Genomic DNA, 16444 nt, shown 5'->3' on the forward strand with positions numbered 1-16444 from the left:
AGTCACAACATTTGTTTTTATGATATCTGGGCCAAGTTCCTTTATGGTTACGGTCTGTTGAAAAACTTGGCTGCCACGGGATGGGGTAGTTTTCCTTAAATGACTTTAAAGTGTAACCTTGTTAACACACTTTTTAGAAATTACCAATGTACAATGTGAATGAAATTTATGCATATTATGATAATCATGATCTCCATGCAGTCATTTGAATATTAATTCTGCCGATCAGATATGCAGTTAAATTGCCAAAAAACATTATTTATTTTTGTTCTTTTCTGAAGAGGATTATAATGATGATGATTGGTTGAGGGTGAAACAAACATGTTTTATGCTATCTTAATACCCAATTTTTATGGCACACAGTTTATTGATGAGGTCGATAGTTTTGTTGTTATTATCAAAGATGTGTGTTTTAAACAGATTTATTGTTGTTTTAATTGGAAATATCATTGCAAGGTGAGTCTGAAAATAGTTCCGTTTTGTTTAAAAACAAGGCCCTCAGGTGGGTGGCAGATGTCTTTTTATTGCTATAGGGAAACATTGTGAACTCTCTACATGTATAAGTCATATTTAAGTTCCATCTTAATGAAACATGCTGAGAACATATGTTCCTATGATATCAAGATTTTGTTATACCCCCACAAACAAATTCTTTTTATTTCAAGTAGTTTAAATCCGATCTTCACCACACTTGATCAGAAGTTGTAACTAGATGATGTGTAGGTCAAGTTTGAACATGGGCCATGCCGGGTCAAAAACTAGGTCACGGGGTCACTTAGTGTGTTTTAAACCTTGCCATGTTGTCCGCTCTCTAATTCAAGTAGTTTTTATCCAATCTTCAGAAGTTGTATCTTAATAATGTCTAGGGCAAGTTTGAATATGGGTCACGCTGGGTCAAAAACAAGGTCACGGGATCACTTAGTGGGTTTAAAACATCACAATGTTGTCCGCTCTCTAATTTAAGTAGTTTTCATCCAATCTTCACCAAACTTGGTCAGAAGTTGTATGTAGATGATGTCTAGGTCAAGTTTGAATATGGGTCATGCCGGATCAAAAACTAGGTCACGGGGTATCTTAAAGCGTTTTAAACCTCACCATGTTGTCCGCTCTCTAATTCAAGTAGTTTTCATCCAATCCTCACCAAACTTGGTCACAAGTTTTATCTAAATGATCTCAAGGACAAGTATGAACATGGGCCATTCCGGGCCTAAAACTAGGTCACAGGGTCACTTAATGTGTTTTAAACATTCAGCATGGTGTCCGCTATCTAATTCAAGTAGTTTACATCCGATCTTCACCAAACTTGGTCAGAAGTTTTATGGAAATGATCTTAAGGCAAAGTTAGAACATGGGCCTTTCTGGGTCAAAAACTAGGTCAAGGGGTCACTTAGTGCGTTTTAAAAATTGAGCATGGTGTCCGATGTTTTTTGTGAAGACAACATGCAAAATATTATGTGTCAATGCGGCATGTGTGGGTATTCGTCACGTCTGTGACAAAGCTCTAGTTTGAACATGGTTCAGGTGCTCTGAAGAACATGGTTTCCAGGGACGAGCAAATTTCTTTGTGTGAACCTCAAGATAATATGTATGTTTCTTGAATTACTTTTATTATTTTGAAACTCCACCTTCTCAGAAAAGTTTATTTCATTCGGGTCTCAGGTGAGCGCCTTCAGGCAGATGGCCCTCTTGTCTATTATTTAACTTTTAATAGTTATATGTCAGATGCGATTCAAGATTTCAACATGAAAACTTATGGGTGTATCTATAGATATCATGCTGAGAATTGCAACTCATGAATACAATTAACACTACACTTATTTATTTATTTTTAGTATTATAAATAATAATTAAAATGTACATTAAAGGACTTACGCCCATCCATATTTTAACAAAATTTATTTTGCTGGGGATATCAATTCAACGAATTTGCTTTTTTTATATTCTATGTATTGCTCTTTGTAAGTTTATTGGGCAGTTTGCAGCTTATTTCTTCTTAAAGCTTTTTAATGCTAAGTGTCTCTTCATGGTTTTGTTTTGATTCATTTTCTTTTGTTTTGTTATCATACATTTTGTCAGACGTTTCTGACCTAATGTCACTTGATCTCTTGTCACCTCACTGGTAAGCTTTTGTGATTAGTCTTATGTCCGTCATTCGTTATGTGGTTTGAGGCGTAAATATTTGTCCCAAGTATATCTTGGATGATATAGAAAATGGTTCCTGTTGCCTGAAAAACATGGCCCCAAGGGGGGGGGGGGGGGGGGGGGGGGGGGGGGGGGCGAGGCATTTTTCCTTATATGGCTACAGAAAAAGCTTGTTAACACTCTAGAGGCCACATTTATTGTTTGATCTTCATGAAACTTGGTCAGAAGGTTTGGCCCAATGATATCTTGGACGAGTTCCAAAAGGTTCCGGTTGGTTGAAAAACATGGCTATCAAAGGCGGGGCATTTTTCCTTATATGGCTATAGCAAAAACTTGTTAACACTTTCAAAGTCATATTTATAGTTCCAATTTTCATGAAACTTGGTCAGAACATTTGTTCTAATGATATCTTGGATGTTTCGAAAATGGTTCTGGTCTTTTGAAAAACATGGCCGCCAGGTGGTGGAGCCATATATTTTTCCTTATATGGCTTTGGTAAAACATTGTTAACACTCTATAGGCCACATTTATTGTCCGATCAAAGGTCAAGGTCACTATCACACTAAGAATGAAAATCATTTTAGATCAAACAACTTGTCAACCAATTGACCGATTGGCTTGATACTTCACATGTTAATGGCCTTGGACAGTAGATGACCCCTATTGAAATTGGGGTCACTAGGTCAAAGGTCATGGTCACTGTCACAATAAGTGGGAAAATACATTTTGATCAATAACTCATCAACGAATCAGCGAATTGTCTTGATATTTCATAATGTGCATTGGCCCTGTACAGTAGATGACCCCTATTGAAATTGGGGTCACTAGGTCAAAGGTCATGGTCACTGTCACAATAAGTGGGAAAATCCTTTTTTATCAATAACTCATCAATGAATCGACCGATTGTCTTGATATTTCCTAATGTGCATTTGCCTTGTACAGTAGATGACCCCTATTGCAATTGGGGTCACTAGGTCAAAGGTCATGGTCACTGTCACAATTAGTGGGAAAATACTTTTTTATCAATAACTCATCAATGAATCGACCGAATGTCTTGATACTTCCTAATGTGCATTCGCCTTGTACAGTAGATGACCCCTATTGAAATTGGGGTCACTAGGTCAAAGGTCATGGTCACTGTCACAATAAGTGGGAAAATCCTTTTTTATCAATAACTCATCAATGAATCGACCGATTGTCTTGATACTTCCTAATGTGCATTCGCCTTGTACAGTAGATGACTGCTATTGAAATTTTGGTCACTAGGTCTAAAGTCAAGGTCACTGTCACAATAAGAATGAAAATCATTTCAGATCAATAACTGGTCAACAAATTGACTGATTGGCTTGATACTTCCCATGTGCATTCGACTTGGACAGTAGATGACCCCTATTGAAATAGGTCTCACAAGGTCAAAGGTCATGGTAACTGTCACAATAAGTGTGAAAATTGTTTCTGATCAATAATTTTTCCAGGAATCGACCAAAGCGCTTGATACTTCACATGTGCATTGGCCTTTAACAAAAGATGACCCCTATAGAAATTGGGGTCACTCGTTAAAGCCCTGTTTATGGGGCATATGTCTCCGACTGCGGGACTGTTTTTTAGTCCAGTCTTGGAACTTGAAACGTGGTCAGAAAATGTGTTCTAATGATATCACAGTCGAGTTACGTCTGCTTAAAATACATTGCTGCCAGGTGCGGAGCAGTTTGTTGCATCTGACTGCAGTGAAACCTGGGTTTCTTTCTAGAGGAAATGTTTTTAGCTCATCTAAGCAGGGTTCATTTTGTGATTGCCTTTATTCAAGCATGGTCTGCCGTCAACACTTGCCCATTGAACACTCTTGCATCCTAATTTATTGCCGATAATTCATTAAATTTGCTCACAAAATTTGTTCAGATAAAATCTAGGTCAAGTTTGTAACTAGGTCATGTTGGATTTTTAACTAGGTCACTAGGTCAAATTTAGGTTCTGAACACTCTAGAACCCACATTTATTACCCAATATTCGAAGATTTGTCCCAATATCTTAGGCAAGTTTGATAATGGTTCAGGTCTGTTTAAAGACATGGCTGCAAGTGGGCATGGCAGTATTCCTTATATGACTTAAGTAAAAACTTGTAAACACTAGAGATCACATTTATTGCACAGTCTTCATGAAAATTTCTGAGAACTTATGTCCCAATGACATCTGAGTTCCAAAATGGATCTGGTCTGTTAAATAATATGGCTTCAGAGGGTTAGGGAAGTGTTCCTTTCAAGGATAAAGTGAAACCTTGTGAACACTCTATAAGTCTTTGTTTATGCCCCCGAAGGAGGGCATATAGTGATCGGACCGTCTGTCAGTCCGTCTGTCTTTCTGTCACACTTTGTGTATAGGTTTCGAAAAATGCTCATAACTTCTATGTTGCTTAACATGTAACCTTCATATTTGGTATGCATGTATATGTACAAGGCCTTTCCATACGCACACAAATTTTGACCCCTTTGACCTTGAACTTAGGGTCCGCGTTAAGGTTTCGAAATCTGCGTTTAGGTTTTCAAAAATGCTCATAACTTCTATGTCGCTTCAGATGTAACCTTCATATTTGGTATGCATGTGTATATGTACTTTCCATACGCGCACAGATTTTGACCCCCCTTGACCTTGAGCTTAGGGTCTGCGTTTAGCTCGACTATTATATATGAAATATATATAGTGGAGCTATCCTACTCACCCCGGCGTTCCGTTCCGTGCAGTGCCGTTAGCGTGCAAATGTTAAAGTTTTTTTACTACCCCAATTATTTTCATTGTCCCTTGACATATTGCTTTCATATTTTGCATACTTGTTAACCAACATGACCCCAACCTATAAACAACAGCAGACATCTCTATCAAGCATTTTGTCATAATTATGGCCCCTTTTCCACTAAGAATATGCAGCAAATGTTAAAGTTTTCGTACTACCCCATTTATTTTCATTGTCCCTTGACATATTGCTTTCATATTTTGCATACTTGTTTACCAACATCACCCCAACCTATAAACAAGAGCAGATAACTCTATCAAGCATTTTGTCTTAATTATTGCCCTTTTGTACTTAGAATATGCATATTATTGATAAATCGATGTTAAAGTTTGCGTACTTCCCCAAATATTTCCTATATCCTTTGACATTTTGCTTTTATATGTTGCATACTTGTTTACCAACATGACCCTAACCTATAAACAAGAGCAGACAAGTCTATCAGGCATTTTGTAATAATTATGGCCCCTTTTACACTTAGATAATTGAACAAATTGCCATAACTTCTTTATTTATGATCACATTTTATTATTACTTTGACAAAAAAACACTTACCTGAATACCACAATGGATTCCACCCAAACAATACCCCATGCCTCTACCCAGAATCCCTCCCCCCCCCCCCCCCCAACCTCCCCCCCCCCCCATTTTTTTTTAACATCATGTAATAAATTACCACACCCCACATTATAACCCCCTCTAACCCACCTTCCCCCCTAACCCCCATACCCCCCCCCAAATTAATTTTTTTCTCCTTTTTTTATTTTTGAAAGATCGTCTAATAAATTATTGAATATGAACAATTTCCCCATAATGGCTTACGTTATACTGTCAAGCACTCGAATAGTCGAGCGCGCTGTCCTCTGACAGCTCTTGTTAGGTTTTGAAATCTGCGTTTCGGTTTCAAAAATTGCTCATAACTTCTATGTCGCTTAAGATGTAATCTTCATATTTGGTATGCATGTGTATATGGACAAGGCCTTTACATACGCACACAAATTGTGACCCCTTTGATCTTGACCTTGAACTTAGGGTCCACGTTTAGGTTTCGAAATATGCGTTTAGGTTTCGAAAAATGCTCATAACTTCTATGTCCCTTCAAATGTAAACTTCATATTTGGTATGCATGTGCATATGGACAAGGCCTTTCCATACGCACACAAATTTGGACCTCCTTGACCTTGAACTTAGGGTCTGTGTTTAGGTTTCAAAATCTGTGTTTAGGATTTGAAAAATGCTCATAACTTATATCAAAGCGTTAAGATGCAACCTTCATATTTGGTATGCATGTGTATATGTACAAGGCCTTTCCATAGGCACACAAATTTTGACCCCCTTGACCTTGAACTTAGGGTCCGCGTTTAGGTTTCGAAATCTGTGTTTAGATTTTGAAAAATGCTCATTACTTCTATGTCGCTTGAGATGTAACCTTCATATTTGGTATGCATGTGTATATGGACAAGGCCTTTGCATACGCACACAAATTTTGATCCCCTTGACCTTTAACTTAGGGTCCACATTTAGGTTTCAAAATCTGCGTTTAGGTTTTGAAAAATGCTCATAACTTCTTTGTCGCTTCAGATGTAACCTTCATATTTTGTATGCATGTGCATATGGAAAAGGCTTTTCCATGCGCACACACATTTGGACCCCTTTGACCTTGACCTTGAACTTAGGGTCCGCGTTTAGGTTTCAAAATCTGCTTTTAGGTTTCGAAAAATGCTCATAACTTCTATGTCGCTTCAGATGTAACTTTCATATTTGGTATGCATGTGTATATGTACAAGGCCTTTCCATACACTCACAAATTTTGACCCACTTGACCTTGAACTTAGGGTCCGCATTAAGGACGCAGGTTTCGGAAAAATGCTCATAATGGCTTCAGATGTAACCTTCATATTTGGTATGCATGTGCACACTGACAAGGCCTTTCCATACGCACACAAATTTTGACCCCTTTGACCTTGACCTTGAACTTAGGGTCCGCGTTTAGGTTTTGAAATCTGTGTTTAGGTTTCGAAAAATGCTCATAACTTCTATGTCGCTTCAGATGTAACCTTCATATTTGGTATGCATGTGTATATGGACAAGGCCTTTCCATACGCACAAAAATTTTGACCCCTTTGACCTTGACTATGAACTTAAGGTCTGTGTTTAGCTTTCAAAATCTGCGTTTAGGTTTTGAAAAATGCTCATAACTTGTATCAAAGCGTTTTTTGGGGGCATTTGTCATCCTATGAAGACAGCTCTTGTTTAATAGTAAAACTTACCCACAACATTTTATTTCATATTTCGGCCAAGTTCGGAGATGTTTCTGGTCTGTTGACAAAAAACATGGCTATCAGGGTCCAAGGCAGTGATCCAAAGTTATCTATGGTTAAACTCTTTAGAGGTCTTTAGACTATGATATATGGACAGAATTTGAAACAGGGTCATATTGGGTTAAAATCTATGTCACTAGGTCAAATGAAAGTTAAAAACTTGCGAGCACTCAAGAGGTCTCATTTATTGCCCAATCTTCATGAAACTTGTACAGAACATATGTCCACATGATATTTTGTAACAGTTTAAAACTGGTTCGTATGGAATCAAAAACTTGGTTTCAAGGTCAAATTAAAGAAAATGCTTGTGAACACTCTAGAGGCCTCATTAAATAATAACCACAAATTTATGAAACTTAGTCAGAACATGTTTCCCAATGATGTATCGAATTAGTTTGAAACTTGATCACTTGGGATAACAAACTAGATCAATAGGTAAGTTGGAAGAAAAGCTTTTGAACACTCGTGAGGCGATATATTAGTATTAGCTTTAATGTTTTCTCCGCAGAGTTACATATAATTTCAGTCCATTGAAAAACATGGCTACCATTTGGCGGGGCAATTGTCCTTATCTGGTCATAATAAAACCATTACAACACGAAATGTTTCATTCAAAACAATTATTTATCCCACTTTTACAGCGAATTCGATTGATTAAAGCCCTGTTGATTAAATATCATCTATAAAAAACGGCAGTAAATGACGTCAATATTTCGACGAAATGACGTCATAAATCCAGCGAAATTATCCAGTCAAACTAATTTTGTTTAAACAAAAAGGTTTACAAAATAAAAAGTGGGATAAATAGAATAATAGGTAAGTGTTGATAATAGATCAGGTTTATCATGCTCGGCATGAAAACAAAAAAGCACTCGCCAAGGCTCGTGCTTTTTGTTTTCTAAGCCTCGCATGATAAACCTGATCTATAATCAACACTAACCTATTATTCTCTATGTTACGATATCTGAGTTTTATCCCACTTTTACAGCACATTTGGTTGATTAAAGCCCCGTTGATTAAATATCATCTATAATCAACGGCAGGAAATGACGTCAATATTTCGACGAAATGACGTCATAAATACAGCGAAATGATCATGTCAAACTAATTTTGTTTGAACAAAAATGTTTACAAAATAAAAAGTGGGATAAATAGAATAATAGATTAGTGTTGATTATAGATCAGGGGTATCATGCTCGGCACGAAAACGAAAAAGCACTCGCCAAGGCTCTTGCTTTTTGTTATTCCCCCCTCCGAAGAAGAGGGGGTATATTGCTTTGCACATCTCAGTCGGTCGGTCGGTCTGTCGGTCCGTCCACCAGGTGGTTTCCGGATGATATCTCAAGAATGCTTAGGCCTAGGATCATGAAACTTTATAGGTACATTGATCATGACTCGCAGATGACCCCTATTGATTTTGAGGTCACTAGGTCAAAGGTCAAGGTCACAGTGACCCGAAATAGAAAATGGTTTCCGGATGATAACTCAAGAACGCTTATGCCTAGGATCATGAAACTTGATAGGTAGATTGATCATAACTTGCAGATGACCCCTATTGATTTTCAGGTCACTAGGTCAAAGGTCAAGGTCATGTTGACCCGAAATAGTAAAATAGTTTCCGGATGATAACTCAAGAACGCTTATGCCTAGGATCATGAAACTTCATAGGTAGATTGATAATGACTGGCAGATGACCCCTATTGATTTTCAGGTCACTAGGTCAAAAGTCAAGGTCACGTTGACCCGAAATAGTAATGGTTTCTGGATGATAACTCAAGAACGCTTATGCCTAGGATCATGAAACTTCATAGGTACATTGATCATGGCTCGCAGATGACCCCTATTGATTTTCAGGTCACTAGGTCAAAGGTCAAGGTCACGGTGACCCGAAATAGTAAAATGGTATCCGGATGATAACTCAAGAACGCTTATTCCTAGGATCATGAAACTTGATAGGTAGATTGATCATGACTCGCAGTTGACCCCTATTGATTTTCAGGTCACTATATCAAAGGTCAAGGTCACGGTGACCCGAAATAGTAAAATGGTTTCTGGATGATAACTCAAGAACGCTTATGGCTACGATCATGAAACTTCATAGGTACATTGATCATGGCTCGCAGATGACCCCTATTTTGAGGTCACTAGGTCAAAGGTCAATGTCGTGGTGACCCGAAATAGTAAAATGGTTTCCGATTGATAACTCATGAACACTTATGCCTAGGATCATGAAACTTCATAGGTACATTGATCATGACTCGCAGATGACCCCTATTGATTTTCAGGTCACTAGGTCAAAGGTCAAGGTCATGGTGACCCGAAATAGTAGAATGGTTTCCGGATGATAAATGAAGAACACTTATGCCTAGGATCATGAAACTTGATAGGTAGATTAATCATGACTCGCAGATGACCCCTATTGATTTTCAGGTCACTAGGTCAAAGGTCTAGGTCACGGTGACCCGAAATAGTAAAATGGTTTCTGGATGATAACTCAATAACACTTATGGCTAGGATCATAAAACTTCATAGGTACATTGATCATGACTCGCAGATGACCCCTATTGATTATCAGGTCACTATGTCAAAGGTCAAGGTCACTGTGACAAAAAACATATTCACACAATGGCTGTCACTACAACGGAGAGCCCATGTAGGGGGCATGCATGTTTTACAAACAGCCCTTGTTTTCTTAGCATCGCATGATAAACCTGATCTATAATCAACACTTTCATATTATTCTCTATAAATATGATTGTGGTTTGTTTAAAAAAAAACAAAGCCATCAGGTGATTGGCACAGTTTTAATGTTAAACCTAGTGAACACTTCCTGCTCTGAACAGATTGGTTCCTTTGGGTCTTTTATGTTCATGCTAAAACTTTGTCCAGGGCAACTTTTGACTTTAATATGAGGTATCAAGATGAAACGTCATTGGTAGTAAGCAAGAATTGTTTTAAAACCTGTTCTTTAATCTTGAATGCCAATGCCTTGCAACAAAGTGGCGCGTGGGCAGGGCTTAATACAAGACATTTCTAGTTTTTATTGATAATTCATTTATCCAGATGATATTATGTAGGTAACAAAATAGGAATTAAAGTATATTTTATAAAAAAATAAATACCAGTATATAAGATGAATGGTATGTTAAATTGTATTTTGTTAACGACAAACCAACAGGAAATAAAAAAAAATGTATTGCCACTTGTGTTACCAACTTATTAGAGCTGCAATAAATTTTCTTTTGTTTTTGAAGAAGGTACTTACAAATTAATTGTTTTTAAGAATACAGATAGCTGATTCTTGTTTATACCATTGTTACAAAGTTGCCCTGGTTGCTTTTTTAATCGATTCCTTGAATTGAGATACTTACTCTTTGTATGCACGAATAAACAATTTGTTAAATCACTTAGGTTAGTAATGTTTTATGTCACATGACCAGTGACAAAATGACCTTGTTTACTGGCAATATAACATTGCATACAAAATCTCAGCTGATTTGTATTTGATTTTATTAAGCTGGACATTACTTGTTCATTCACTTTGAAGTATAGCTAGATTGGTGTATTTTGTTTTGTTTGATGATCAATAAGATTAGATACCTTATTATTTGAGCTAAATCAAAGATTTAGAGATCAAAAGCTTCAGTGATCTATAAAATGGCGACCTTTTTGCAACCCACCATTGACAAAGGATCTGATATGGTCCACGACTTCTTGTGTTCGACCTGCAAAGACAAGAAACTGGATGAATCAGCTGAATATTATTGCGAATCTTGCGTAAAGTTTTTCTGCGGGAAATGCATCGACCTGCGCGGCCAGTTGTATACGAAACATTCCCCTCATGGACGTGGAGATATGAAGAATTGGCCAGTTGCCAAGAAGGTGGAAGATTTTCTTCTTAAATGTGATGTTCATAAAGAAGAAAACAATGACATGTTTTGCAAAGACCATGGCCAGCTGTGCTGCAATAAATGTGTTTTCATGAATCACAGGTATTTTTGATCACATTTGTCGTAAAAACATTCAAGACAGTAAGTGTATGGTTTTAAACTGCATTTAAATGAACTTTTATACTTATCCAAATACTCAAGTAAAGAATATTAATAATAAATATTTTATTTAATGAAACCGCCATTTATTGTGCTAGGAATAAAACAATTCGGTTATAAACTACCTTTTAAGTGGGTAATTACTAAAGTCTGATGCACTAAAAACCTTGGTTTAAGACTACAAACATGAAACTATACCATATATCAGTCTAGTTAGAGGTAAATTATGTAAGTTATCATGATTCTGCATTAATTATGAAGATAATTAATTATTTTGTTTCTGAGATTTTGCAGATGATCAAGCTGTAAAAATAAATACTTTGCATCATTTATGACTATCGGTAATTTGTTTTTAGCAAAACAAAATATTTTTTACAGGACATGCACAACAGTGATGCTTTTATCAGCCTTGCTTAAAAATACATCTATAGACCTCAAACAAGTATCAGTTACTATTCAGACTACTCTGGCAAAACTTAAGGAGCTTCAAGACAACCAGGAGGCTAGTATTCGGTCTGTGCAAAGTTCATACGATGAGCAGTTACACAAAATACAGGAAACTCGTAAAAATATAATTGCAGCCTTAAACAAGCTTGAAAAGAAGACACTGAGGGAAATGAAAGATACACTGATCAAACTGCAAGCCCCTCTTAATAGTGATATTGACAAATGTGCAACTCTTCGAGGTGAATTAAAACAACTTGGAGACGCTATTCACAACATTAGTGATAAAAGCAAGCAGGAACTATCTCTTATAGCCAGCATTAAATGCCAGGTTAAAATACAGCAGTTTGAAAAATATCAGAAGGAGAACTTTGTTGAAGTAAAATCTTCAATAATTTTCCAGCCAAATTTTGAAATTGTGCAGTACTTGTCGAAGTTATCAGAGCTTGGGAGAATCGAACACAGTATCCAGACATTTGGGAAGTCTGAGTATGATGTACACTTAGGTGATTCAAATGATTCAAAATGCAGTATCAGAGACATATGTGTCCTCCCTGATGGACATGTGTTGATTGCAGACTTGGGCAATAGTAAAATCAAACTGTTGAAACAGCAGTACCAGCTGGTGAGTAATTGTAGATTATCTGGCCAGCCATGGGGCATGAGTGTGATCACACCCACTGAGGTTGGTGTTACTGTTGGTTCAAAGGTCAAGTTTATCAAAGTCAACAACTGCCAGCTTGTGAAGGTCAGAAATTTAAAGTTACAACATGAATGTATAGGTATTGCCTACGATGAGGGAGACCTGTTTGTACCCTCTGGGACTGCACGTTTTAAGTACACGCTGAGTGGTAAACTAGTCAGCAAACTGCATGAGGACAAATCAGATAAATATACAGGTAAGAGTTATGTTTGATTGATCGTAATAAACGAGAAATGTATTATAATTTTTGAAGCATTTGTAAAAGTTATTATTACAGGAGCAAGAAACTTGAACATTTCAGTTTAACTCTTAAAAATGATTATAAATGTTTACTGACTTTCATTACATGACAGGGGGTATGAAAAGAGAGTGAATTGTCATGAAAATCATTGCTTCTGATCTGTTCTTTAAATTTTGTTGTTATCGAATAAATGTATATAATATGCTTTTCTTATTTTCAATCATGATAATGCAGAAAAATTATAATAATACATTCTGTTTTGAAGTGTTGCGTTGTGCAGTTAGCCCGACAGGTGGCAAGTTGTACATCACTAACCGCTCCCAGCACAAGCTCCTTACCCTGGCCAGGGATGGATCAGTCCTTGCCATCTTCATGGACCCTGAGCTTCAGTGGCCAACTAATGTACTGGGGGATTAGTGAACAACAACATGATCCTGGTGTACAAAGTGAAATAGCTAACAATTCTTGTATCTGATTTGTATTATATAAATATGTGTATTATAGTACTATAATTAGTGATCTAAATTACAATAGCTGTCAACTATTGTTATGTTACAATCCAACAATATTTTTAATATAGTACAGTTTGTATATGTGTGGTATTAGGTGATGAAAGTAACAGTAGCTGTTTATGTACCGGTAATAGTGTATGTTACAATGTAAGAATGTTTTTGAAATGTGGATACACATATTATTCTAAAAATATTACTTTTTTTAATGTGTGTTTTTTAATTGGTAAGTCTTATGTGTGAGTCTTAAGTGCCTTATATTAATGGTTTACTTTGTTCTTTGAAAACTTTAGGTTTATGGACCCATATGATCTTCTATGCAAGTAGCTCAGAGTCCATTCGAGCAAATGTGTTTAGTCATAATCGCTTTTGTTAGCTTGGAGAGATAACGGTTTTGGAATAATTACGCATGCCCATCCGACCCCCGGAGAACAGAATTTTCCGCCACAATAAATTAAACAAATTTATCCCCCACAAATTCTGGGCCAGCGCTATAAGGTCGTACTGCGAGATAGTCTGTTAGCAATCCAACGGGACCCAATGTGGACTCAGGCTCGTATGGGATCCTGATTGTAACCGGAATAAAAAACTGATTTTTATGTTTCCTTAATTTGACAAGATTGGCGTGTTTATCTCCCGTAGCCCTAATGTCGGCGATTTGCTATGGAAGGGAATATCCGCCAGTCCATGCATGATGTTAAATGACATTCTCATTTTTACTACTAGCATATGCTTTCTGATACACGGTAGTTGCATTTTGCCTAGTTACATTTGCGATGCAGACACTTCATCTCATTGTCGCATATTGATAAGTTTATAATTGCTTCATATATATCTTTACTTCGTGTGTGTTATTGACAACTGTAGTTAAACTTTTGGACTTTGTATTAATGCTTATTCTAACAGCGTTCTTTGTTTAACTATGTGCATTTCGCTATGTTGCTACTGAATTTAACAAGCTGTTAATATCTTTGTGGATCTATATTACTTCTTAAGTCGATTGCTAGTGCGTCTCTGATTTAGAATTAGTCTTCGCTTTTGCATACCGCCATTATAAATAGTTCACAATGCGAAAATGGGAACCAGTACTAAATCAAAGTACTGACAGTACTGATGTGACGATGCTTTTGAAGAGGATAGATATAAAAGCATCAATTTAAGTTTATCTACATCACCAAAATTGTGTATGTGGGTACGAAAATGTTAAGTACGAAACAAAAATGGGTAAGAAAATTGTGGGTACAAAAATTATGCCAAAAAATGGGTAAAAAAAATGGGTAGGAAAAAAATTTGGGTAGGAAAAAAAATTGGATAGGAAAAAAAAATTTGGTTACGAACAAAAATTTGGATACGAAAAAAAAATGGGTACGAAAAAAAAATTGAGTACGAACAATTTTGGGTAAGAAAAAAAAAATTGGGGTACGGGGAAGTAGTACCTGTGGGGAACTTGACCCATTCCGCGAAACTAGGAGACGGGTTACATTCTCGATCAAATATAACAAGAAATATCTTTAAAAATATATTCGACATGTACTTTCTGTACCACTTATCTTAAAAAACGTTCTGTTACAGAAAAGGTTTGTGCGTTTTAACATTACGATTCAGCAGATATATTCAAAACTTGACATTGTCTTTAATTACACCATGCTCTTTTTTTTCACATGTATATCATACCAAACTTTTTATTTCGTTGTTTTCTTTCCTAAGTTAATGATGTCATGTGTACGGACGTGATTTCACATATTTTTTATCTTTTGATTATTGTTTTTTCTATAATTCATTAAGCTTGGGCATGTTTGTTCGTTAAGTACGGCAATAATTTCATGATGATTCCCGTAAGTAGGTATGAGCACAAAGTCGTAAGAATACTTAAATACGTGAGTTCGCCCATGAACACATGGTAAGGTTGACTAAATCTCCGCGATATGGCCTAATATGTGTTTAAAACAGCAAACAATATCCAACAAAGGAATGAATTATCAAACATAGTATGTGCACTGATGTGGCTCTATATTTTCTATTTGAAAAGTTTATTAAATATGTAAAATAAGAAAGCACGCATAAGAGCGAGTTTCATAGATATCATACGGCTATTATGCTGTTTATATACCATACTCGCTACAACGTTTACAAATGGCAGGTTTAAAATAATACGTTTTCTTAACACTCCTGATCGCGTTAAACGTTAATTATACACGTTTTAATTCGCAATTTATTGACAGAATCACTACAAATGTAAAATACAATACAGAAAATGCATAGTTGTTTCATTGCTCTATAAACATATAATGGATTGAATATAACTGATTTAAAATTAACGTTTTCAAACTATTATTAAATCTGTTACCCAGAATATGCTGTGCTATTTATAGTTGAGCTTCTTTTACCTTTATCAATGATAATCAGCGAGGTATGCCGATTAGAAAAATCGAGCTATCTCAATCGGACTGGCTCGGTCTTTTACATAGGTCGCCATTGTGAAGAATATTTTCATGGTATGATAACTTGACGAGCTGCTTCGCAGCATCGTCAAAAACCTAATTCCAGCGCAAATTCGGTCTTTTCGTAATTAAGAAGTTGTCTCCCATTCGGGAAGGTATCACGAGTATCCCGGGTAAAAAGCGGTCCGTCTAAAATGCGTATATGACTCATATCCGCGGATATGACCGAAAATTGCGGATATGGACGAATATAAGCAATATCGACACTTTTTCTGCAATGTTCATTTAACGTTATTTTATTTATTCAAATGAACAAAGGATATCGTAGTGCTACATTTAAATGTTTCAAGAATGGTTATAACCATTATAGTTGCGCTGTTATTTAAAAGCAATGCATGTCCCGCAAAAGATTTAGATTTGTCGTTAATATTTCAACAGTTCATATTCAATATCCCGAAAAGTTAAAATACGAAGCCTATATTTTAAAGATCAATATTACAGCTGTTACATTCACTTATAAAAGATAATATTAACGAAAAATCTAAAATTTTAGCGGGACATGCATTGCTTTTCAATAACAGCGCAACTATAATGGTTATAATAATTCTTGAAACATTTAAATGTAGCACTACGATATCCTTTGTTCATTTTAATAAATAAAATGACGTGCATATTTGTACGTACTAATAAACTATAATATAGAGAGGACATTTGTTGGACTCGGTGGATTATCGATTTTAAAGTGATATTATGTTGGAAAAATGATAATGTCTATTAAATTGTTATATTTTGAGACAATACTAACATAT

General features: G+C 36.2%; 1 protein-coding gene across 1 annotated transcript; it reads left to right on the forward strand.

Annotated features, from left to right (window-relative positions):
• Nucleotides 1-5700: 5700 nt before the first annotated feature.
• Nucleotides 5701-14860, forward strand: LOC127846517 (uncharacterized). The gene is made up of 3 exons (XM_052377814.1): nucleotides 5701-11240; nucleotides 11676-12640; nucleotides 12951-14860. Exons 1-3 carry the CDS (start codon nucleotides 10906-10908, stop codon nucleotides 13100-13102), a joined length of 1452 nt encoding a protein of 483 aa, XP_052233774.1. The 5' UTR covers nucleotides 5701-10905; the 3' UTR covers nucleotides 13103-14860.
• The last annotated feature ends 1584 nt before the right edge of the window (nucleotides 14861-16444 follow it).

This window comes from Dreissena polymorpha, chromosome 9 (genome assembly GCF_020536995.1).
Source record: "Dreissena polymorpha isolate Duluth1 chromosome 9, UMN_Dpol_1.0, whole genome shotgun sequence".
Classification (NCBI taxonomy): domain Eukaryota; kingdom Metazoa; phylum Mollusca; class Bivalvia; order Myida; family Dreissenidae; genus Dreissena; species Dreissena polymorpha.

What these genes read in the sequence shown, in the direction of transcription:
- LOC127846517 (XM_052377814.1), top strand. Translation starts at nt 10,906, where the DNA reads ATGGCGACCTTTTTGCAACCCACCATTGACAAAGGATCTGATATGGTC. An exon ending in TGTGTTTTCATGAATCACAG is followed by an intron (nt 11,241 to 11,675) that starts GTATTTTTGATC and finishes TATTTTTTACAG; the next exon opens with GACATGCACAACAGTGATGC. An exon ending in CAAATCAGATAAATATACAG is followed by an intron (nt 12,641 to 12,950) that starts GTAAGAGTTATG and finishes TCTGTTTTGAAG; the next exon opens with TGTTGCGTTGTGCAGTTAGC.